The sequence below is a fragment of the Heloderma suspectum genome, chromosome 5 (assembly GCF_057233095.1).
Source record: "Heloderma suspectum isolate Gila_16-S chromosome 5, 16-S_ref, whole genome shotgun sequence".
Classification (NCBI taxonomy): domain Eukaryota; kingdom Metazoa; phylum Chordata; class Lepidosauria; order Squamata; family Helodermatidae; genus Heloderma; species Heloderma suspectum.
In genome coordinates this window covers 15,825,168-15,851,371 of record NC_139462.1, presented here as the reverse complement: position 1 = coordinate 15,851,371, position 26,204 = coordinate 15,825,168, and the positions used below count along the sequence as shown (strand labels likewise).

The 26,204-nt window shown below is 40.8% G+C and overlaps 1 protein-coding gene across 5 annotated transcripts in view; it reads left to right on the top strand.

Moving 5' to 3' along the window:
- Positions 1 to 26,204, top strand: part of RUFY3 (RUN and FYVE domain containing 3) — a 69,587-nt gene that overhangs the window by 13,802 nt on the left and 29,581 nt on the right. For 4 of the 5 annotated variants that reach the window (XM_084855378.1, XM_084855382.1, XM_084855380.1 and 1 more), the window contains exons 2-3: positions 23,575 to 23,748; positions 24,975 to 25,092. In XM_084855378.1, coding sequence (XP_084711504.1) covers positions 23,575 to 23,748; positions 24,975 to 25,092 — 292 coding nt within the window. Of the gene's footprint in view, positions 1 to 998; positions 1,795 to 23,574; positions 23,749 to 24,974; positions 25,093 to 26,204 lie in introns of those variants that run through there. The other variant, XM_084855381.1, reaches the window with a different exon arrangement.

Here is a 26,204-nt window from a genome sequence, read left to right as displayed (position 1 = left end):
CACAATGTTTAGTATTTGTCCCTAATGCAGTTCATTTTATTGTTGCCAGACTAGCTGCTTATTCAGATCCTTGTGAAATTTCCCCCGTGATTTACAGTGTTCACAGTTCTTCCCAGTTTTTTATCTGATAAGTATGCAGTACATTTATCCACTCCTTCAAACAATCAAACAAATCCTTAATGACGATTTTAAGCAGGAGCCAGGACTGTTGTGGAACTTTGTTCGAAACTGCTTTCCTGTCATCTACGGATGTCAGTCTTCTCAGTATTGTGTGTGTTTTAGTCATGTATCCACCCAATAATATTATTCACTGTTCGATTATATCTTTTTTAAGAGCACTAGGTTTTAAAGATCTCTTCAGCCTAGGCATCCCATGGTATCCATAAGTAAAAAGAGATGGGACATATCTCCAAGAACTGAAAGAGTCTGTCTTTACTACTCTAGTGAGAAATTGTGAGGTTAATAAATAAATTAGGGACCTGTTCATATTGGGTTACAGGCTAAAGTCATGATTTTGCCTAGAGGGTGACTATGGCCTTCTGAGGAGATTCTGTTGGGTATGCAGTGACCTTGGGATTTTTCCAGACTATTTACCATACACATACACTTGTTATAATTTCTTTTAAAATCATGTTATGAGAAGGGCTTGTGCCTTAAGTTTGTATCACAAATAATAAGTGCTATTTATACAAAGCATTGAGCACTTAACATGCAAATACTTATTTTCTGTTTGTTCTTTTGGCATTAGCATTAATATCTGAAACTGATGCACTTACCAAGGGAATATCTGAGGTTAGAGTACTTATATCTTCCCTAAATAGCGCAAGCTGTGCTTAATTTGTGTTGAAAGCCAATGCCCGTATACTTCAGGCTCTCACCTAAGATTGTTCACAAGCATTTTTTATATCTCTTTGTGCCATGAAAAGGACAGAGGAGAAAAGCATGCATTGTGTTATGTCTGTGATCGCAGATTGACTAGCACAGTCTGAAAAGAGGCTGTGGATGCTGAGAGCAAGAACAGCTTAATTGCTCTTCCTGCATCAACAGCAGCATCTATAAGCTTCCTGGGAATTGCCTGCCCTACGTTCAGAGCAAGCTGGTCACATGAGTCTGAATTTTCAGTTCAGTTCATTAGTCAGCCATTTTGGTCAACACCCTGCTTACTGCGCACAACCAATCCTATTATCACCCTGTATCTTGGCTTATCTGAAGGGGAGTGAGAGAGAGAAGCTGGTAGATTTCAGCAATTCTGGATACCGTTTGCTCTATATATTTTGACATCTCTGGGTTTTTCAAAAAGCCCCTTTAGGAAACAGCAAATAACTATTTTTATCTGATGCAGAGGCCACATTTGCTGTGTTTATTTTGGAGTAATTGCTTCCAGTCAAACTGAAGAAAAGAGAGTGTGTTGCGGAAGAAAACAGAGGAAGAGACTACAGAGGAGAAGGGGTGTCTTCCCCCGCCCCCTCGTTCCCCTTGCCTTGCTTTTTTCGAAAACTAGCGCAGTCTGTGCGATCTTGAGCAAATCTAGTAAGGTATTTTATATCATTTTTATCAGAAAGCCTTTCCTTTTTAGTTTTTAGTTTTTATTTTATTGTTGTATCAGCTGAGTCATCATGTCTGCTCTGACGCCTCAAGGCGATATGCCAACCCCCACCACAGAGAAGATCACACAAGCTGCCATGGAGACCATATATCTCTGCAAATTCCGAGTGTCCATGGATGGAGAATGGCTTTGTTTGCGAGAGCTGGACGACATCTCTCTTACTCCCGACCCTGAGCCTACCCATGAAGGTATGGTTGCATTTTCTACCTAGGGAGGCCTGCAAATCTTGTTGTTCCAGCTTAAAGAGGTAGGGAAGGAGGGTGTTGCTCGTCACCATTCTAGAGCTTTATGTGGGAATATGGAAAGGTTACACTATTTAACAAATGTGGTGTAATTCAATCTAATCGCATTTAGATTTCTAAAATAGCTGCTGGACTTGTGTTTTGAAGAAGAATCAGTTGAATCCTAAAACATCAATAGCAACAACTGTGCTTATTCGGAGTTCTTTGTGTTCCTTAGACCCCCATCTTCAGCAACAAAGATATATCAAAATGAGATGAAATTGTGTATTAAGTTCAGCCCCTGAAAGAAAATTAATCTTGGTGTCTTAATGTAAGATTTCAGCCTGTGCTTCCCTCTTTAAAAATTGCTTTTAAGAAGCATCTGTTTTATAATTAGGGCAGATGTCAAATGTAGACTATTGTATTTAAGCCATTCAGGAGCTCCAAGTACTTCTGTGGTAAGATATTGTAGAAGGTCACCCTTTCAAAAATTGCAAAACTTATTTACAAGAAAATTACTATTGTTTAAAAAGCTCTGACGTCTGGATGGGATAAGCAGAAAATACACTTCCTTTGAGTTAAAATAGTATCTTATAGTGATCTAGTTTGGCAAGGAGAGAACTGCAAGCTTATAGGAAAATTATAGTGGGGATAGGAAATTGAATGTTGTAAAGGTTCATCAGTCAGCTTCCCTTCTTTGAGAGCTCCTCTTCATTTCAAAACAATGAAGCATCTCATGGAGCTGACTTACATTTAGCTACCACTTCAAATCCTGTGGGATGCAGATTGGATTCCTACTAGAATGGTTGCTGTGAAGTTGAGAACATTCACCGTTTTGTAGTATCATGCCCCAGTTTAATGATTACTGTGATGGCAGTCCATTGCCATTTGGCACTGTCACTGTCAACAGCCTTTTACTACATTGAGTTCATTTCAAGGTGAGACTTGTTTTTCCTTTTGCAAGGGACAAAACTACCTGAGGCTAGGTCATGCATTTTTCCAGGGAGACTTGCCAATGCATTTTTTTTCTTTGTTCACATGTTAGTTCCCATCTCTGACCTGGAAATGAAACACAGCTATGCTGTTCTGCATTATCTTCATAAACCACTGCTGGCAGTTTGTGAAAATAGCTCAAAATGCTTCTGCAACTCATCAGTTTGTTCTGGCTCATCATGTTCCAATCAGTAGCAATAAGTAACAGGTTTCAAGATAAGGTGGCAACCTCTTATCTTATATGGTGGTGTTTTAGTCTTTGAAAGTAATTAAAAGAGGTCTTAAATACTTGCTATTATTATTTATATGGCACCATCAGTGTACATAACAGCTTATATAAGTGTGTGCTTGTATGTGCTGGTACACACACACACACACACAAATGCAAGAGGTTGCCACCAGGAGATGACATTCAAAGTTTTGGTGGAGGGAGAGAGAACAGAGGGAGGTGAAGGGGGAGACAAACGTAACACAATGAATATGAGCAAATGAAATTAAATGTTCTTAAGCTTTGTTTCCGTTGGGAGTGAAGATTGTTTATCATTTAAACTTCTCAGCTTTCAGTGCTCTGTCTGTACATCATAAACATACACTTTTTTTAATGGGTATGTAATGAAAAAAAATGTGAGAGGAATGACTTAACATGTCATTATTACCTATTTAGCCCAGATCTCAGTTCTGATGCTCCTGTTTTTCCTAAAGAGTCCACAGAATTCTTTAGCTTGTTTTATGAGGGTTTATTTTCATAAATCTTGTTGAGATATGTTTCTTGCTTCAGTTCTGATCTTATTTATATGGTCAAGGTATTAATTCAAGTTTGAAATAGTTCATAAATGAAGACAAGCATATTTTGTAACCACATCTTAGTATATAAACAGCACCATGGTCAGTACTTCATATGGGTGAAGTTAGTTGCAAACAGTTAATATAGTAAGTACTGAATTGCTCTAAATTCATGATTAGCAGGTTGTGGTTGCAGACTCCTGAGGTTTGCAGTTTACATGAGCCAAAAATGAAGTGCTTGAATTTGGAGAAATTATCTGGAAATAGCAACTTTAACATCACTGCATTGTATAAATATGAAAGTGTCTACTTACTTCCTGTTTTGCTTTCCACAGGAGGCTTACAGATGCATTCTTTGTGCCTCTGGGGACCTTCCTACCTGCTTTTGACATCCCTTACAGTCATACAGTGGTAGATAACTCATATGAATGTAGGGCATACCATCTAAGTATGAAAATTGGGATTTTACTATTGCTAGATTATTTAACTTTTGGGAAAAAGGGGTTCAGAGTATTGGTTCTCTGTTCCCTCCTCCTATTTCTGTACCTAACAAGATCTACAGTAACTACTTATGTCTGATAAAATGCTACTTAGGGCTTAAATACACAAGCAGAAACAAGTGGTGGCATGTTTCGTTAGTTAATAAATTCAGGGAAGTTATTTCACCCAAGACTACCACTGGTGGTAATCAGAATGCTATTGCTTTAATGGAGAAGGCCATTGGTGCGGGTTTAACATTAGTTGTAATTGGTTGTTTGGTTCTGTGCTCTTCCCACTGTTATGGGAGCAGCTTTGTTCATTAACATTCTCTCCCATACAACACAGTAGTTACTGCTACTTTGACTGCAGTGTGTGTTCATATACCCAACAATTAACTGTGCTAGTAGTTTACCTTTATTTATTAGATGAATTAGTCACGTTATCAAACAGATTCTCCAGGCATAGTACAAACTGTAATGTCAAAACATAATAAATAAAAACATACAAATGTTTGTTTTTAAATTCCTAAAACCTAGCATAATATACAATTACCAGCACAACAGCTAATATACAGGAGCTAAAGTCACTGTCAATGCCACAAGGGCTAAAGTGCCATATTTGGGACTAGGAAGAGGTTTCGCTACTGACTAAGTAAATACCCACTCAGAACATTGCGTTTTGATAATTTGTATGGGACTCTACCATAACTATCGAGAGTTTTGAGATTTTGGTGCATGTGCAATTACCTTGCTTGGTGGCAGTTACTTTAAATGTATTACCAAATTGTGCTGCAGACCTATAAGAAATTTGAGGCTTTGGAAGGGTGCGACTGGCTAGAGAGAAAACTGGAGCCGCTGTGGTTCCTCTCCATCATTCCTCAAGTAGAAAGTAATGCCCATATTTAATGCAGAGAGGCCTTCTGTTCTACAGCTTCTGAACTGCATTAGAGCTCTCTTAAGGGACTGTGTGTGAAACTGATTTAAAGGCAAGAAAGCTGCTTTTTCAGGAAACAATGTGGGGAGGGCTATTGTCTTCAAGCCCAACTTGTGGGCTTTTCTGGTTGGTCACTTTGAAAAGGAGGATGCTGGACTAGATTGGCCTTTAGTCTGATCCAGCAGGGCTGTTCTTGGGGAGTCTTTCTGGTAGCACAATTGCTCAACTAAGGTACCAGTACTTAGAAACAAACTCTTTCCTATGTAATCTAACCCAAGCTAGATTCTTCTGTTGTCTTTAATGTGAAAGGCACAATAGTTATTTGGCCAGGTGATTTCTTTATACCAGTATAAATATCAATAATTCTATAATATCAATAATTCTAAACTTGGATATATGTTGGTGCAACGATGATAGGTTGTGAGCTCTTAAACTTTGCTATAGTTATTGATGGTTCTATGTTGGTGAATGTGCTTAACACTGTTACTGCTCAAACATGTTAGGAGTCTGCTAAGTGGCCTTGTAGGCCCCTTCCAACCCTACTATTCTATGAAGTTGTGTTTTTTTGGCTACATATACTGAACCAGGATGCAACAGTTAAACTGTTGTATGGTAGCCATGAGAAACCTTGTGTCCCTGGGCCTTATATGGCATGTGAGGCTCCCCACATTGGGGAGCCTCACATGCCATATTAGGCCCAGGGACACAAGGTTTCTCATGGCTACCATACAACAGTTTAACTGTTGCATCCTGGTTCAGTATATGTAGCCAAAAAAACACAACTTCATAGAATAGTAGGGTTGGTTGCCCTCAAGGTGCTCCCAGCCAGGAACACTCTCTTTCTGCAACTCCGCCCTGTTATGTTTGATCAGCTGAGTTGTGGACATGCCCTGTTCTTTATACCCATTGTGGTGTGCTGACTGCTCTGGATCAGCTTAGGAGTGGAAGAGTCCTGATCTTCATCCCCATCATAGACTGAACTGTTCAGCTTTCTTGCAGTGATGATCTTGAAACACAGTTAAGATAAGTTTCTGATGAACATGTATGGTGAGCTAGTTATTATAAATGCTGGTCATTTTGATATGGATAATGTTGCTCCATGTAACCATGAAGAAGCGGACTCAAGAATAATTTTCTGTACATGAAATGCTACTGCTGAGACTACTCAGAAATTTTGATCCAGACTGTTTATTCTGTTGTTACAGTCCTCACCATTTTCTACCTTCTGCAGATTCCCATTGATCAGCTGTGGGTGGGTTTTTGGTACTAAGAACTTGACATAGGTTCTTGTCGTGATATTGCGAACAAACTTGCTGAGAAGACCATGATATTGCTGCTGTTTCATGCATTCAGTTGCTGGAAAAAGGAAAATCACAGCTTGGGACCCATATCAGATTTCAGTTACATTCAACTCACTTTCAGTATTTAAAAGTAGGGAGATTGAGTAGTGCTTTAAACAACATCAAACAGTACACTGTAGTGATGTACAGCTGCAGCAGTGAATGCATATCAGTGAATGCATATCAGTGAATGCATATCAGTGAATGAAGAAATGTGTTTAATGAACCAATTGCTCTTCATTAGGCATTTCCAGTGCTGAAAGTATGTTTTTACAGCACAGACAAACTGAACACGTTCTCCTGACAGTAGGTGCCTTTGTGACAGCATATCAATTGTGCCTTCTGTCAGGATGTTCCCACAGATGAAGAAACAGATACTGCTACTTCAGTCAATATAGATTCAAAATAACGGGCTGGAAACTACATTGGATTACTCTCCCACAGGCTCAGGATTCTTGCCATGAACTGATTCACTGCGGATGTAATCTTGTTCTGGAAAATGTTTCTGTCAAAACAATGAATTGCAATGAGATGTGTTCATGTACGTGTCAATGTTGCAGATGACATTTGATATGTAGTAGTATTTTAGATTTTATTACAGCTGTTAAAGTTGATATTACATTAGAATTGCTCACTGGGTTTTGTTTCCATTTTTGTCAATTTCTATTTTATTGGAAATGCACCAGTCACCTGAGTGGCCATTTTTCAGTGTATTGCCAAACAAGTTCATATTTGAGTTGGCCTCTATATTATTTTGATCAACTTGAAAAACTGTCAATTCATGCCAGATTTCATGCTTCTGCTATTATGAAAGCAGTTCTTGTCAGATAAGATCCTGTACTGCAAGCCTTATATTCCCCAAAGTATAAGGCTTTGGGGAAGTTAACAAGATTTGTTTTAATTATTCAGTCCTGTGTTTTCTGGAAGCTGCTACTACTTCATTCATTATACTATTAAGACCACAATGCAGTTGAATCTGATATCTTACCATAGCTACAAAAGTTTTATGTGGTTTTGCTGCATGGACATCTAAGTTTTTGAAGAGTCCTCTGTACACATACAGAGTAACTGCCAATTTCCCCTTCTGGCTGCAGCCCTTTGTTCTGCATAGAGCATCGCTCTGGAGGTCCCCTGGCTTTAAGAAATGGCTTTTGTGGGATGTGGTGGGAATGGGGAGAAAAAATGCACTTTGGCTATATGTGTAGCATTTTAGAATTTAGTCAGCTTTCAGTAGTTTTAAATAAGATAAATAAATAAAAATTAACAGAAGTACACATTATTGTTTCTGCTGTTATTCATGAAGGGTGTGAATATTCTCATTAGAATATTCAAGTGTGTTGTTCTTTCAAAACGGAGGTTTTATATCCTCAGTTGAGAGAATTATAAATGCTGATGACATATCTGAAAAACACAGAAGCCAAAAGGCAATCTTTAAAAAATAGAACTGATAATTCTTGTCTAATTATGCTTATTTTGCAGAATTGATTTATGGTTTTGGCAATAGTAGGGTTCTTGTTAACCATAGATTGCTGGAAGATTCAGATGGTGAAAATCTCTGGCAGGTTGTTATTTAGAATAGTATTCTATTTAAATTAAGTTAAAATTATTGTGAATTACAGCACAGAGTGAAATGGGAGACAATTTACGTTTTGTAGTGAGAAAATTACCCTGTAATTTTTGTTCAGCCCTCAGAAGTGCTGTCAGACTGGTTAATGATTTGCAATTCTGATGTCTTTCAAATATCCTTTACGTTACTTCACAAACATTGATACATGAGGTTTGCATTAATAGTCACTCATAAGTAGTCACCGTCTCGTTAGATTTCTTCAGAAAGCAATGGTGGCACACTTTCTAGTTTCCTCATCATCTGAACATGGTTCATTGATTCACTTAATGCTTAATTTGTAACCTGCTCTAGGCAGAACTACCATTTGTAATTATGTAACCAACCCTTTTTAACATGAGTTTTATTTATAATATTTAAGACAAATATTTAAGTGTGGTACAGAAAATGCTGTAATGTGTTTTATTTTAAGCAGCAGATAAAATAGGCAGAATATACATTAAAGGTTTGCAATATTTCTGTTTTGGTAGATCTGGGGTTGCTTTGGAGTATATGACCCTTTATTAGAAAGCTGTGTAATGCAATTCTAAGCATGTTTACTCAGCAGTAAGTTCCACTGAATTCTCCCTAATAAGTGTATTTAGGATTGCAGCTTTAAACTTGTTTGAAGATGGTGAAACAACATTGGAGGACAATCTGTCTTGCACCATCTAATAGTTGTATGCCCACACAACAATAAAAAGCATAGTAAGTGCAGTTTGACCTAGTTTGCCTTTCTTGTGTTGAAAAGCTACAGAATTATCTGTTGATGGGAAAAGGTCTCCTTCTTGAAATATCTGTGATCAGATCCTTGTAGTCTGGAATACAATTACTATTGTGTATTTAAAAACACACAACATAGTATGTATATGGAGAGGTAGACTTTTGGCCAATAGTAATACAATTAGTGGAATATACTATTAACATGAGAGTGGTTTATGTTCATTACTTGCAAACCACACAATCCTGTGCTTTGCTGTTCACCATTTCTCCTCGTTCCAGCAATGGGAAATGGCCTCATGCCCTGCTCTGGGGCAGTAGCAGCTGCCCTTATACTGTACCAGTGCTGAGGGGAAACCCCTATATGGAACAGGTGAATCCTGCAAGTAGCTTCTTGTGGGAGAGCAAAGGGATAAGGCTCTGATGGCAGCACGTTGCCTAATCCTGTAGTACCAGCAGCATGAGCTGGAGGAGCATTTGTAAAATAGTGGTTAAAAGAACAAGCTCTTAGCGAAAAAAAACCCCTTTGTACAGATCTCAGCTCAGTCAGGTGTTCACTGAGTGACTTTAAACAAACCTAGGATTGTGTGTGCACTACAGTTTTATTGAATGTGGTGTTGACTGCAGATTTCATCTTTGCTGGAATCTTATCTTTCATTTCAAGAAGTACTAGCATTTTATGGCTGTGCAATATGCTTGAAAGTGTATGGGCAGTATCTGGTGAATCACAGAACCTGGAGAAGTTACTGAATTAGTCTGCCCAATGATCAGAGGGCAAAGTCCTATGTAGTCCCTTGTCCCCATGGCTAGAAGAAGAGTAAGATTCAAATTAAACAAAAATGCAGAATGATTACAAGTTGTAGAAGTCAGCTTTTGTTGGAGAATGTGAATTATAGTTAGCAGCCTCACTGCTGCATTTTGCAGCTTCCAGACCAAACCCAAAGGTAGCCCCATACAGAGCACACTGAGGTTAACAATGCCTGTACTACTGTGGCTCAGCTATCATGGTCCAGGAATGGCTACAGTTGGCGTACCAGCCGAAGCTGGTAAAAGGCACTCCTATCCACTGAGGCCACCTGAGCCTCAAGTGACAAAGATGAATCCAGGAGCACTTCTAAACTATGTACCTGTTCCTTCAGGGGGAGTGTAACCCTGTCCAAAACAGGCAGTTGACCTATTTGCCAGATGCGTGACCTACCCATACAGTGCTTCCGTTTTTCCAGGATTCAAACTCAGTTTATTGGCCCTCATCCAGTTCACCACAGCATCCAAGCATTGGTTCAGAGCCTGCATGACCACACCTGATTCAGATGTTATGGAAAAATAGAGCTGGGTGTCCTAACTGGTTGAAGTGCTATTTTAAGTGGCTTAGTGGTTAAGATGCTGAACTGCAGACTGGAAGGTCGGCAGGTCAGCAGTTCGAGACCCGAGTGCTGCGTGACGGAGTGAGCTCCCGTCTTCAGTCCCAGCTTCTGCCAACCTAGCAGTTCGAAAGCAAGACACTGCAAGTAGATAAATAGGTACCGCCTCGGCGGGAAAGGTAACAGCGTTCCGTCCACCTCGGTGTTCAGTCATGCCGGCCACATGACCACGGAAGCGTCTTCGGACAGCGCTGGCTCTTCGGCTTAGAAACGGGGATGAGCACCGCACCCTAGAGTCGGACACGACTGGCTGGGGACACCTTTACCTTTTTATTATTGTATTTATTTATTGTTATGACACAAGCCTCTCTATTGCTAAAACAAAGGATAAGTGCAGGCTTCTTGTGAGTTCTAGTTTTTCCAAATATTCCCTTTTTCTTGTAGGAAATTATGCTTTTGGATCTGCAAAATTATTGCCACCTTTACAGTGGAACAGTACCACTGGGTTAATAGGTTTGTAGAATATGAACATAGATGGTTAGAAATCAGTTCTGATATATGGGAATCTTGTATGTGTTGAATTGTTAGAATTACTTTCAAAAGTGTGCTGTTTTTATATGGATGTTCTCTGCTACTTGCAAGTTAATACATTGCAAGTTAATACATGAGAGAGGATGAGATTATAGTTTTCCTGTGGGAGGGAAGCCAGGATGGGTGTGTTCTTTGCTTAGTCCGGTGTTTTACAGCTCTGCCTGTAGTGGGAAGGAGTGTTTTCACTCAAGTTGCTGCTTTGCCTTCTTTCTGAGTCTGAATTAGGCCTTACGGAGAGAAAGAAAATGTAAGTATGAATCTAGAATAAAGTCTGAATTTATAATTAGTTCCTGTTTTCCAAGATGGTGAATTATTGTGCATTCTGAGGCAAGGTGTAGCTCCTGTTCTCTTAGCCCTTTTCTCTCTCCTGCCGCCACCCCTTTACCTAAAAACTCTACCAAACAGAAGTACATACTATACTGTGATCAATCTTTTCATGAAAGGCATGCTGAGTGACAGTGTGTTGCTAGTGTATTGAACATGGTGTTACAAATAAACTTGGTTATAATTGAAGTGCAAGTGATATATTAAGGTTTGTTTTGGCTGACTGCCTTGATTCAAAACACCAGAACATATTTCTTCCTTTTATTTTGAGGGATCCAGTTCTGAGGCAAATCTGAAAAATGGCTCTGAAGACTAGTGTATACCCTCGTGGAACATTTCTCCCCTCCCCATTCAGGCAGGTTACAACTCAAGTTTAAGCATCTTCTTGGGAAGATCTAAATTTTCTCATTTGACTTCAAACTTAATATGCTTTTCTGACTTTAAAAAGCTAAAGAAAAGTTATTATTTCTCTTCTCTTTAATGAACTTTGCTATGTTCTGTATGCAGACTAAAACGACTTGCGTTTTAAATCTCTAATCACTTCAATATGTATCTTGTATAACAACCTCCCTTTCTGTTGTCCCTTTTCTTATCTTGATTTTTCAGTCTTTTCTTTGGACCATGGCTTGCATGACATTTTTCTTTCTTTCCCTTTTTTGCTGTTTGCAAAGACTCTTGGGAGGATTTGACAGATTTGGTGGAGCAATTGCGCGATGATGCAGAAGGTGCGTGCCACACCAACATCTTTCAGCTATTATTTCCATTTCATTTTCAACTGGCTTTTATTGTCCTTTGAGCTTGATCACCAAATTCTCTCCAGTGGTAGTAACTGTGGACATATGTGTAACCATATTGTGCTGTCTTTTCTTTAGTTAAATTTCCCTTCTTTTAAAAAAAACCCAGTCATGAACATTATATTTTCAAAATGCATCCATCTTGTCATCTGTTTATTTTGGGTGTGATCTGCTGTTGCTACCTGTCAGAGAGGTGGCATAGTCCACATCACATTCCATGGTTTGTCACTATGTAGTGGTCTACGTCTAGAGTTTTGGAGTTTGCTTGCATTGTGTGCACAAAATATATCATTAAAGGAGTATAAAAGGCCAGGAGAGAACTTTTGCAGTGCCTTGCTTTCCAGTCACGGTTCACCACCTACTCCATTAAAACTTTTGATGAATTTGTGCCATCATATTATAGCACCTGTTTACCATAGACATTTGCTAGTTGCTCCTGCTAATTGGTTTTAGCAGAAGTTAAGTGCAGTTACTTCATGACTCCATCTCAAGGTGCCTGTTTTAGTCTTGTTCTTTTGGCACCCCACCTCAAAATTATTGGAGTTCAGCTGGTTGCATTTAGTGCATGTGTGTAATTGTGCAAATTCATTATTCCTAGCCCTGGGAAGAGGTAGCACATATGCATGGGAAATGCAAAGATAAGCCCCAGGACACTAAGGGGAAAAAAACTGAAATGGAATCTAATGAGTGCTTCTTTGGAGACACCCTTAGGCTACAATCCTAAATGCATTTACTGCCAGGTAAATCCCATTGAACTCAGTGGGACTTACTACTGATCAGATATGCACAGGAATGAACTGCATGTCTCTACATGTGATGGCAGTAGACATATTTGTTTAAACTCAAATTGTTTAATCTAAAGTAGGTGGAAGTCTGATTAAAAATAAAAGGGGTCCATAGATGAAGGGAATAGAACACTCCCCTTACCATGGCTTTCTCTCCCCCCCCCGCCCCTCCAGTGTTTTTCTCCCTGCTGGGCTCACTTTTGATATTGGAGCTTGGATGCAGCAAAAAAAAGTTCTGGTAATGTATTTCTGGGATATAAGCTGTGGGAGAGCTTAGCTTCTCTCACTTGTGCCTTCCTTTTGCTTCCGAAATTACCCCCCCCCCCCTTTATATTGAGATCAGGGCACACCTGGGGTTAAACAGATCTGCTGCCATTACATATACATCACAACATTCCTTGTGTATTATCCTTAAAACTAGCACTAGTTATATGTGAATTTGGAAGTAATGGGTGTGTTACCACAAAAATCTTTGCTCCACCCATTTTCATGTAATTTCACAGCACAATCCATTTGGAACTTGATGATCCGCACTAATTTGCATGAACCTGCTTGTACTTGGCAGCAAGCTCTATACCCATTGTGCAACATGTCATAGCGCAGTATAGAAAGGATATGGAAAAACTGGGTAGATCACGGCCATAAGCTGAAGAACTCATGATTCTTAAGTGGGTTATGTCTTAAACGTTGGAAGGTTGTTTCTCATTTCTGGGGATTTACATTTTAAAAAATTATTGTGATTGTTTTCTTTGCTTCCATATTTATTATTTCCTACTTTTCATTTTTGAATAGAATAGGTTTTGAAAAGGTTTGACCTCTGGAAAAATTAAGCCAGAAGTAAGATATCAGTAGCCATGACAGAAGCATACAGCCTTCCTACATTGGCAGATGAAAATATGTCAGAGAAGGATGTCTCCATAAAGAGCCCAATCATATACCACAGCATTTCAGTTGGTACTGAAGAGCCCAATCATTTCAGTTGGTACTGAAGAGCCCAATCATTTCAGTTGGTACTGAAGAGCCCAATCTGAAGAGCCCAATCAGTTGGTACTGAACAGCCCAATCATATACCACAGCATTTCAGTTGGTACTAATGGTTTGTCTTAATCAACTATTTAATGTACTTAAGAGTTGTGATTGGCAGCTGAAAGACAGAATGAGATACTATGAGGGAAACATAGGATTCTCAGACCTATGGTTCCTTCTTAATGTTAATGCTAGGAATGGGATGCAGAGGGGTAGATACTTGTAGGGAGGAAATGGGAGGGGGTGCCTAATCCTTCCTGCTGACTCTTCTGTTGTATTATAATTAATTTCATTTCTATACTACCCAATAGCCAAACCTCTCTGGACAGTTCACAACACTTCACAAGATAAAAATGCAGCATAACTGCCCTCCTGGTCATTTTCAATCACATCCCCTCCCGCCGCCAGCTGGGCTATAAAACTTGAAAGAGAGCCCAGTGAGATACGGGAATGAAGTGCTCTGATGAGAATTTGATGGGGTGGGGGGAATCTGGTGCAGGGATTAAATGTTTTCCATATAAGTGCTCTTCTTCCTCCACAATCTTGTTACCTCACCAAATATGGGGTTGGGGCCATTCATTTGCCAAGATACATCTAGTTCTGGCCAGAGTTAAGACTAAATTAGATTTTACATGGGAGATCTGTGAGTAGAATCTCTATGGCTGTCTTAACACAAGGCATTTATAGTGTACCCGTGACTGGCCATCCATGGAAGTTTGCAGGTCCATTACGTGACGCCGTCGTCATCTGTGGCCCCTCCTGTGTTATCCCCTGCAAAAAGTGTAGTTTAAAAAACAACAGTTTAAATGAGATATTTAAATAGAACGGGGTGCACTGCCATTTTTCAGCCACCAGGTGGTGCTGTTTTTCATTGAAAAATATACTGGCAGCTAGGGATGTCAGAGAATTTCGCCACGAATCTCGGGGAGGCCGAATGCCAGCGCATTCGGCCCCCCGAAATTTGTGGCGAAACAGTCTTCCCCCCCGCCCCCCCAGGACGGGACTTACCTTGGGCGAATCCTCCTGGCGGTGGCGGCTCCGGTGGCGGCCGGTCTTCCGACCGGCTGCCACCACCGCCATTTCCAGTAAAACAACAACAACAACAACAAAACGTGATAGGCTACGTAAAGATTTACGTAGCCTATCACGGCTAGATTTTTAAAAAATACTGTGATAGGCTACGTAAATCTTTACGTAGCCTATCACGGCTGAGTGAGAAAAAAAAAAGAACCGCGCGTACGCAAATGGCGGCACCCATGGGCGCCGCCATTTGCGTTCCTTATTTTGGCACGTCTAGTCTACGTAAACATTTACGTAGACTATGGCGAAAATAAGGGGAACACCAATAGCGTAGCATCTATGCTATTTGCGCTCCCCTTATTTTCGCCGTAGTCTACGTAAATGTTTACGTAGACTAGACGTGCCAAAATAAGGAACGCAAATGGCGGCGCCCATGGGCGCCGCCATTTGCATACGCGCGGTTGGTTTGTTCTTTCACTCAGCCGTGATAGGCTACATAAACATTTACGTAGCCTATCACACAGCTGACTGCAGGGATGCAAACGGCAGCGGCTATGGCCGCCGCCATTTGCGGCCCGGCCGGCCAGGATTCGGGGGTGGAGGGACGGATCGCCTCCCCCCCGGCCAGAATTTCAGGGGGGAGGGACGGAGCGCCTCCCCCCCGGCCAGAATTTCGGGGGGGAGGGATGGAGCGCCTCCCCCCCGGCCAGAATTTCGGGGGGAGGGACGGAGCGCCTCCCCCCCCACCGCGAATCAAATTTCGATACAGGTAAGAGACTTTCGTACATCCCTACCAGTGGCTGGTGAGAAAGGATGTTTGGTCATGTTCATCATCTAGTGAGCCAATTCCCTTCATGCCACGGAGATGGAAGAAAATGCTCTAGGGGAGCTCCCGGATTTTCCTTTAATGTAGGGACGTCCTATATTTCTGTTTATTTTCTTTTCTTTTTACATTCATAGTAGTAGGGATGGGGGCAGGATCTGACATAGACATGTAGAGTTTGGAGGGGTTTCCTACTGCACCATTTTTTCTCACCAGGGGTGTAATTTTGGTTTTGTAAATGGGTAAAATTTAAAGGTTCCTATATAATACGTATATGTATGCAAAGTAAATAATCTGCTTCAGGGGAGGGAAAAGCGTTACCCCTATCATGTTGATCAGATTTCCCCCCCTGCAGCTGCTGTTTTTTTTTTAAAAAAGGCATCTTACCTTAATCATGACTCTCCTGCTCGCAGCTAGTTGTGCCCTTATCCCAGCTTTACAGCTATCCATAAGAGTTTTATTCCGACATAATTTTGTTTTAAATTAGGTGTGTTCATTTTTATTTATTTTTTTTAGAATTTGGATTTACCCCTGCTTTGTCAGAAAGCAAAACATGGATGTGTAGAAAAAACAGAATTCCTGAAAAAGAAAAAACAAATGTATCACTTGTAACCCTCTCCTCATAGAGATTAGGGTAGCCAGGGCTGAGATCAAGGGTAGGCATAGTCAGGCTCCTGCCAAGGGCCCACACCCCTGCAGGGGCCCATTGACAAGAGCCCCCTGGACATGCTCCTCTTCTTCACCGTTGCAGCCTGCTTGTTCACCTGCTTTTCACTCTGGCACAGACAAAGATGGTGGTGAGAAGGAAAAGCAGTAGATGCCACTGCCTACTTGTGCATTGGATTTCTGTCTATCAAGCAAGGAAGTGATAAAGAGGATGAGAAGGCACAATAGCAGGTGGTGACAATGGTGGTGAGAAGGTAGACTTACTGAGGGAGGGAGCCCATTGAGGTGTCTTGGCTAAGGGTTCTCAAAAACCTTGAGCCGATACTGAATGTTGTAAAAAAAAAATCTTGTCGAATTAAAGAGGAGCCTTGTTAAAAAAATGATTTTATCTCGATCATGCAGCACCGAAATGAAGAGAACTTTAACTTTGAAAAATTTGTCCATCTATATATCTCACATTTGAAAATAATAGTTTAGCCCAGTGCAAAAAAAGAAAGAAAGCTTTTAAAAACACTTGCATAGCCTTAACTGAAAATGTTAAGAAAATCTGGAAAAAAATGGCTCCCAGTATGTAATAAAGCACATGTCCCTTTTCCTTAAGGGATTCTTTGCAGTTCTGGTTGTAAGTGCATTCCATGCAACAAAGGACCAGAAGACTCGTCTTAGGTGGTAGCATAACACTTCTTAGTAGACAGCATATCATAAGGGATAACCAGACCTTTATGATAAATAGTAAGTTTTTAACATGCTGATTTAGTTGAACTTTGCCTTCTGCAGTTCAGTTACTTACATGTTCTTGTCCTGTCTGAAGTGCATAACGAACTTTCACAGGTATCCACCTCATCACTATTTTTATTTATAAATTATAGAAATTTTTATCTCTTTCCTTTCTGTAGAGGCTTAAGGAGGCTTACAGTGGGAATAAAAATACATAATCATAATCTTCAAAGCACAAAAATAACATTAATATAAAACATTAAAAGCAGCAATAATAAAAAAATTAAGAATTAAACACCACAAAAGCTTGCTGCAATAAAACTGTCCTTGCCTTCCATCCTGAAAGTGAGCAGTGATCGATCCAGAAGGCTCCCTGTGGAGGCTGTTGCAGATTGTTGGCACAACTGAAAAGGCCCTGCCTTGTGTATCCATCTGCTGTATTTCTGATGGCAGGGGGGATGGACCTGCAGTAGGGCTTCAGAAGAGCAAAATTGTTGTGCAGGCTCATATGGAGGATGGCAATACCTGATATTTATTTATTTATTTATTTATTGCATTTATACCCCGCCTTTTTTCCTCTTGCACGGAACCCATGGCGGCTTACATTATCACCCTCCTCTCCATTTTATCCTCTCAACAACAACCCTGTGAGGTGGGTTGGGCTGAGAGTCTGTGACTGGCCCAAAGTCACCCAGTGAGCTTCCATGGCCGAGTGGGGACTAGAACCCGGATCTCCCAGCTCCTAGTCCAACACTCTTGCCACTACACCACACTGTTTAGGGCTTTAAAGGTCAAAACCAGCACCTTGAATTGAGCCTGGAAACAAATTGGCAGCCATTGAAGCTGGTACAAGATTGGTGTAATGTGATCTGATCAACCAGTATGGCAGCTACATTTTGAAGCAGTTGTAACTTCTGGACTGTCTTTAAGGACAGCCCATATAGAACACATTACAGTAGTCTAATCTGGAGGTGACAAAAAATTAATGGCTTTATTATGTTACATGTTTGTGAAGAGGCAAGGCAGAAAACTGTATTGACATGGGGAAAGATTTGGCAGTGTGAAAGTGCAACATGAATTATGTTCTCTTGAAATTGACTCAAGTTCTTGGAATCTTATCACCCAATCATATGAGCTGGATAGTCAGTGCACCAGTAGAAGGCATAATGTGCCCCTTGTGTTAGGATTGGAACTCAACTCCAGGGCTGCTGCACCTGCATTTTTCTTTCTCTCTGTGCAGTATACCTATTCAGTATGGAAAAGTGGGGGACTCCCTTTGTGTGAGGCCTAGAGATGTGAAGGCCCAGGAAGAAAATGGAAAATGTTGGGGGGGGGGAATCAGTTTTTTGCCATTTCTTCCTGAGGACCATTTTTGTTCCCCCCCACCCACCCAAATTGAACACCTTTGGATTATAAAATATTTCTTTTAGAATTTAAGACAAAGTATTATAGTTACCCAGCCTCTACTCCCCCAGAATGGTTTCTAAAAACTAATAACATTTCTATAGAAAGACTGGATATGTAAAATGTCTGGAAATAATGAAGCCATGGGGGAAATTTTTTTTAATCCTCTGTAAGATTCCCAACATGGTTATTTCTTTCATTCCTTATTAAAACTATTGATCTAAAGTGTATTTTACTGATAGACATTTATGCTCAGTTTCTCAACATGTGAGTATAGCATTGTGCATTCCTGACAGTAAATGTGCATTCTTGACAGTTTGGGTTTCGTTCTATAGAGTCCTGTGTTTCTGGGCTTGTTGTAGTTAGATGCTGTAGCAGTCATTTAATGTAGTTCTAATCTATTCAGACAATAATTACAAATTTACTAAAGGCACAATCCTATGGGTTGTACCCTGGGTACTCATAAGCCCCCGAAGTTGGAGGCTTACAAGTATCCTATGCAGAGGGGGAGACATTGTGCCTCCTGCGCTGCACTTTAGCTAGATGGGCAATTTTGCCTGTATAGTGGAGGCTTTGGGGAGGGGCAGGGAAGGAGGCTAGGGTGGCAAAAGGAAAAGGCGGAAGCCATCTGCCCTGGCCTCCTCCCCTCCCCCAGGAATGCCTCCTTTCCCCCTCTCCACACTTCATTTACCCAGCACAGAAAGGAAGCCAGCATGATTCTCTCCGTGCCAGCTACAACCGGGAGGTAGAGGGGAGCATGGTTTCTTGGCTCTGAGCCCTGTCTTCGAGTGTGGAGCCAGGAAACTGAAAAATCCTATGTCCCCCAGACGCTGTCTAGGGGACGTAGGATTGTTCTCTGAGTGTACTTTTAAAAGTTTTAAAATATAATCATAATTTCATGAGCAAACTAAGTTATACAAAAATAACTTCAGGAACAGAAAGGCTTCTTCTTAAAGCAGCCTTCACCAACTTAGTGTCATCCAGGTGTTTTGGACTACAGTGCCCATCATTCCTGACCATTGGCCATGCTGCCTGAGGTGGATGGGAGCTGAAGTCCAAAATATCTGGAGGGCACCAGGTTGGGGAAGGCTGTCTTAAAGCAACAAAGTGACTTCAGATCTGTAAGGAGCGATAAAAAAAAAGTATTGCTTATTTTTCAATTCCCCCCCCCAAATTTCCATTTTTTCCAAACAACCAGGGAATCCCCCCCCCCCAATGGCCTCAAAATTTCTGGAAATTTTACATTTCTATTGAGGTCATGTGGTGGTCCTGTCAGAATGGCTCTATGTACTTCTACTGGCTTAACATCTGTCATGGATTTTTGAGTGCAAGTCAGTTTTAGGGCTTTTCTGTGGAGAATGGGGAGAATTCAGGGGCTCTGCCCTGATTGCCACGTTTATTATTTCTTTATTCATGGTATCTCTGTACTGCCTTTCTGAAGCCAACCAAGGCAGTTTACAAAAGAATCAGAAGGTAAAACAATAATCAACTAAAAACAGAGCAAACACTAAAAGCAACCTTAAAAACCATAACAATTTTAAAAGCCAAGTTAAAATGTTGATGAAGCCACTCTGCTAACATTGTCCTCTAGGGAAGCTGAGATGCTGATTTAAATTGCAGTCCTTGCAGTCCAAAGGGCTGGCTTTGGATTTAGGTACGGGGCTTTTTGTCAGAGGATGAGATGGCTAGATAGTATCACAGATGCAATGAATATGAACTTGAGCACACTCCGGGAGAGAATGCAGGACAGGAAGGCCTGGCGTGCTATGGTCCATGGGGTCACGAAGAGTCGGACACGACTGAACGACTGAACAACAACAACGGGGCTTTTTAGAATCAATTGCGATATAAACACAGTCACCTTTTTATTTAGGGCAGGACTTCTTATCTGTTCTTTGTGCCTCACTCTGCAGGTTCAGTGCAGCCATAGCATCCTAAATGCCAGAGGAGATGGTTCATGTGGGCAGTGGCAATGTCACCTGCTCAGAATGTAAAACAAACATCTTCCAATTTGATTAAAATTAATGTAGTATTGCAGAGATGATTTATACATGGCTTGCAATCAAATAACATTTTTTTAAAAATCTGCCTTCTGTGTTAGCTTATTTCTTAGTCAACCACATTCCTGACAGTGTATTACATTATGCTGTTTTTTGTTCATTTGTTTCCATCCCTCTGTCCTCACTGTCAGTCCTTGCATTGACTGCAACGCATTGTGTTTGCAAATGCGTTTGTAATAGAGTGATGCCAGGAGACTTGGTTAGGCTTAATAGTAAGCTAGGAAACTTGTTGCAGAGTTATCTTCTGACAGTCTCTCGCATGTATACATTTATATGTAGATGTGACCTTAAAATTTGGCTATGAATACAATTTCTCCTTTGTAATAAGACTTCCCTCCTTCCTCCTTTTGATTAGCATGGACTTCAGGGAGATTCTCTGGAACAGAATTTCATGGTGGATGAGATCATTCTTTCAAGATTGATATGGTGTTCTACCTTAAATCCCAAGGCCCATATTGCTACAATACAATGAAATTACATTAGAGAGAGATGGCGAAGATGGGCGATGCTGCTAATGAGGAGAATCAAATTATGCTTGAATAGATTGTCTTAACTTCTGAGGCAGGGGAGATGTTTCAGTGGGGTAGATGTAAGGCTAGAAATATGATGAAATACACTCATAAATGAGATCAAGGACATTTCTCATTGCTCCTGCAATCAATGCTATGAATTATTCATTCACATCTAGCTTGGATTGCTTTTGGGGACTTATTCCATGCATTCACCTGCTGGTTTCTGCTATCAGTTTTTTATATTCAGATGATCAAATGATAATAGATGTGGTTGTGATTAATGTTAGAATTCACCCACATTTCTTTTAATTGCTCTTAAAATAGAATTTTGAACATCAATCCTGTTGGTATTTTTTTTGTTTTTAGTTTGTTAAATATTTTTGAGTAGAATTTTCTCTTTCTGGTTTTTGTATCTATACTTTTTCCATATTGAACCATTTATGTAACAGGTCTGAGTGGCCTTGTCTCCAGTCATTTATAACCTAATCCTGAATGTGCAAAGTTGTGTGTAATGTTAAAGTTCTTTCTGGAGCTAACACAAGTTTGATTCAGAGCTTAACTAGATTTTTTAAAAGACTAACAAAATGTTAAGAAAACTAAGTATTGGGTCAGATTTGACCCTACATCTGCCAGAGGTTCCCCCTAAAAAGCAAAAAGCTTTGGCTCCAATTTATTGAAATGACCACGTGCAAATTCTGAGCATGCTCATGCTCAGTTGAAGCAAACTTAGAGTTTGTGAGGGAGGATGGAAACTCTGACCCAGGATCTAGTGGGAAGAAACACATGAGGAAAGTTTCTGACGAGGGACCCTTCAACCAACTGTCAAAGAAAGAGTCATAAAGTAATAAACTGTCCTTTATTACTTTATGACTCTTTCAGATACTAATCACTAGCGCCAAAGCAAGGAACAGCACTGGGGAAAGATAGCAGGGTAGCCTAAGCTCCAGGTAAGGCAGTTGGTCCCCATTTGTAGGAGAATTACAGGAAGACCCTGAATTTAAGGGCTAGGGAGAGATCCTCCCTCTTTCCCTTGGGTCCTCAGGATGCGACCGTTGTTTGCACACCAAACGAGCGGAGCGCCTCCTTTCGGCGCCCTCCATCTGCCATTGCTCCCTGCGTCTGTGCCAAGCGTCCAGCAAGCCCCCCTCCAGCGCTCTCTCACTGCCAGGGTCACTATCTATCCCAGGAATGCTGGCAGGAGGAATCTCTGCCAGCTGCTGTGCTTGTGAGAGATGAGCGAGCTCCTCTCCCACGGATTGCTGTTCCTCCTCAGAATCAGAACTGCTCTGGGGCTCTATTGGCTCAGTTTCCACCCTGACAGACATAAACACATTTTCAAATTGTAAGACTTTGATGTTGCACCACTCTCATGTATTGTATGTAATGTCATAGCTATGCCTTAGTGCATGTGCACCATAGTATTAAACCCTTTCTGCTAGGCAGCACCAATTTTATTATGGAACTGGGCCACTTATGAGAGGCAAAATATACTTTGTAAGGCAAAATATACTTTCATCCTCCAAAATGCTATATGAAAAATGTGTGGCCTCCAGGAATATAGATGCATTCCATCCCTGCTTTATAAAATCCCTTCCATCTCCCTTCACCACCGACCTGTAAAAAAATTCTTCTCATAATTTTTCTACAGGTTTCATACGTTTTTTCAGTCATCATTAAGCCATTAGGTTCTTGATTAACTGAGGCTTGTCAATTACTAGACAAATAATCTCTTAGAATCCAAAAATGGAATGGGAGGGTTAGTGTGGGATGAACTGGGGATCTGCTTATCTCTGTCTTGTGGGAAACAAGATCTTTTATCCTCACCTTTGGTTGAATTGAATGGTTCGATCTGATCGAAAAAATGGTGTGACATGATCACATTAGATTGTATTAAGGGGACAGAGATAGTCTCTGAATAATTTGAAGTATGGGCCTCATTTGCTCCCAACTCTTCCTTATCCAGGTATCTCATTTCCTGCCATCCACACTCCCTGTAATTGGAATAGGACTTAGCCACACCACTTTCCTGTTGAGCTTCCTCAAATATTCTACAGTTATTTAAAGCAGAATGAACCTCCACTCCCACCTGTACCAACCTGTCGGGTGGGCATTCAATCATTTCGCTGGCAATGCCTTGCTGTGTACAGATACTAGAACACTTGGCTGGAGGCTGGTGTTTTACTAGGTCCCCTAGTCCTCCCTCTGTCTTTGGATATAGATGCATTTGAGTATGGAGCTTTTCTCCCCTATCATTTAAATCCTTCACGAGGTTAATTACATTTGGGAGATCTACTGAAGATGCATCCCGCCTATGCGAATCAAAACAGGCCTTCTCTCCAACTTGAAAATTTAAAACTTCTGAGCCGGTTCTACCTAGCTGGAACTCTATGACCTGTTAAACCATTATTAGGTTATAAACTAAACCTTGTTAGACTGTGTAACCTCCCAGAGAAGATAAGTGAAATACCATGTGAAGTATTTCAAAACCTTTCCCCCTGAGGCTCCAAATTCTTCTTTGTTTACTAATTCAAATATTCAGGTAGCTGCATCTCTCTTCGTTTTGTCTGTGGTGCCATTACATTTAAAAAGCAAACTCTAAAGCTTTGCCTGAGTCCTGCAAATACTCTGACTGTCACTTTTCAGGTCCAGCCTCCACAGCATCCCTTAGGTTAAATATGACAGTTGCCACTTAAAAAATAATAATTTAAGTAATTAAAAAAATAATTTCAGTTATTTTCCATCAAGGTAAAACAGAATGAAATTATATTAATGTATTTTTCTTAACAGACCTTGTGTATGTGTTTTGTTGCAGACCCCAACTATCTCATGGCCAATGAACGCATGAACCTGATGAATATGGCTAAACTGAGTATAAAGGGTTTGATTGAATCTGCTCTTAATCTTGGGAGAACATTGGATTCTGACTATGCACCTCTTCAGCAGTTTTTTGTAGTGATGGAGCACTGCCTTAAACATGGCCTAAAAGGTGAGTGCGATATGTCAGCAGACTTACTTTGTTTGGGGATTATGCTCAAAACGTTAAATAGGAATATTGCTGTAGCTAGTGCTGAATATGGTTACTTGTGTTTTGTCCTAGCAAATAACTGTCCACAGAAGTGTTATTTATGTGGGCATGATTTTAACAGATTTGTATCCTGTTTTTCCACCACTTGGGTCTTCAAGATGGCATACAAAGGTGTTTTGAATAAAGTTGTTTTTCAGTCTCAGTAGGGGCAGGCCTCCACATGTAGATCTTCCCCCAGATTCCCTAACCCTGTGCCAGAAGTCTACTGTGGAGGTCCATTTCAGCGGGCTAATTCCCTCTGGTGTTGCCTTTGAGCATGTTTCAGTGGTGGCAGCCAGGCAAAGAGCAAACTCTGTGCATAGCACCTCTCCCCAGATCAAACTTGGAGCAGACCAGATAACAATGTCCTGGTCAGCACTACTCTTGGCACACAGGTTTTCCCACAGTCAGGTGACTTGATGGACTTGGCCCACACTAGAGGGGGCTAGATGGAACTGCCCTCTTCCCCTGCCAGTCTCAGTGATGGTTCTCCAGGAAATGGAGGCCCTCAGGGCCAAATGCAGCACCAGCAGGGATGTCAACTGGTCCACTAATGCAGCCTAGAGGTGATATCTGTAGCAATGGAACTTGCTAGAAAACCACTTTAGAGGGTGAGGTTGGAGGTTCTGGTTCACAACCCCTCTCTCACTTTTCAAAGTAGAAAACTAGTTGCTGCCCACACTAGTGGAGACATCTGTACTGATTTTATAGGGCTGCATTTTCTCTGTTAATCCTATCTACACATTCATAATTAATTATGAATGTTTAGATATTCATTATAATATAAATGTTTATTACTACATAAATGTATTGGTGGAAGACAAAGAGGAAGAGACATGTACTAAAGTCTGAAAGCAGGAAATGAGCAGTGGGGTAAGAAAAAATGAATGGCTACTTCCATTAGTTGCCTGCCTGCCAGCCATATGCATGAATCCTTGTCTGAAGCAATTACACCATTTACAAGAAAATGAGCACAGGATACAGCAGAGCATGGGATAAAGATGAGGGAACAATGTCACTGGGTTATGATGTTGAGGGGACTGCTGGCTTTTGAAATATATGATTTGAATTTCTAATGCAACCCACACTATCTCAAGCAATTTGAAGATATCGACTCACATATAAGAAATAACAATATTTTTGTCTAGCCAAGAAGACTTTTCTGGGCCAAAACAAGTCATTTTGGGGACCTCTGGAGCTGGTAGAGAAATTTGTCCCTGAAGCTGGAGAAATTACAGCAAGTGTTAAAGATCTGCCAGGGCTGAAGTAAGTGATGTCTTTATCTACTCTTTCAAACTTTTCAACAAGACACTGGTCAGGGACTTGTCAGGGATGCTATATGGCAGTGATGCTATACACCAGTCATCCAGCGTACAAAAAACAGCTTACTCAGCTGTCCACAGCTCGTCCGTTTCACATTTCTGCTGTAAGAGGAGAAAAGTGGAAGGAATGTGTGGCTATGCTTTCCTGTTGCTTGTGGGTCTTCTCAAGGCAACATGAGAAATATTATGTAGAGGTTAGGTAGTAATCTGTATCTGAAGTTCTCACTGGTGGCGGGGGAGAGAGAGAGAGAGAGAGAGAGAGAGAGAAGGAGGAGGGAATAGGGGAAGTTACTGACCTTTTTTGGATGTTATGCTAGACCATAGTTTAGTGTGATGAGCTCATACTGTCCCTGCTCCCTTCTCCTCTTCTGGTACATCTGTTAGGATTTCAGAAGCTTTTGCTTCTAATTTCAGTTTGCCACAGTTGAGCATGTTGTCTGAACCCTAAACTGTGGTTAATGTTAACTGGGTTGTTTTCCAAACAAGACAGCTTTTTCCAACAAGCCAGGCTGGTGGAGTATGGTGATGGAAATACGTAAGTGAAGAAGCATAAAGAGACTTGGCCCACTACCAATCAGTACTTTGACCCATTGGCTAGACTAGTTGCTCACTTTTATTTTAGTGTGTACCCAGATCAGCACTCTTGTTAAATCAGATGTAATTTCAGGGTTATTTTATTTATTTAAGATATTTTAATACTGCTGTTTGGTAAACATTGTCCACTAACTCATGCATTATGTATTCTTCCATTCATTCTCTCTCTCTCTCTCTCTGTCAGGCACACACACCTATTCATTCTCTCTCACATGCATCCATTCACACTCATTTAGTTTGCTGCCTCCTTAACCTAAATTTTGCCCTGCTCCACCCCCCGCCCCATCTCCTGTTCCTTTCCTTCATCCCTGCAGACGCAGTATTTGCAGTGCAGAGGCAATGGAATGTGAGGCATAGGTATGAGCTCAGAGGCTCAACCACAGATATAACAAGGCATACATCAAAGTCAAGGTTGCATGTGGGCTGCAGATTGCCCACCTCTGAACTAGGTTTTAAACAAAT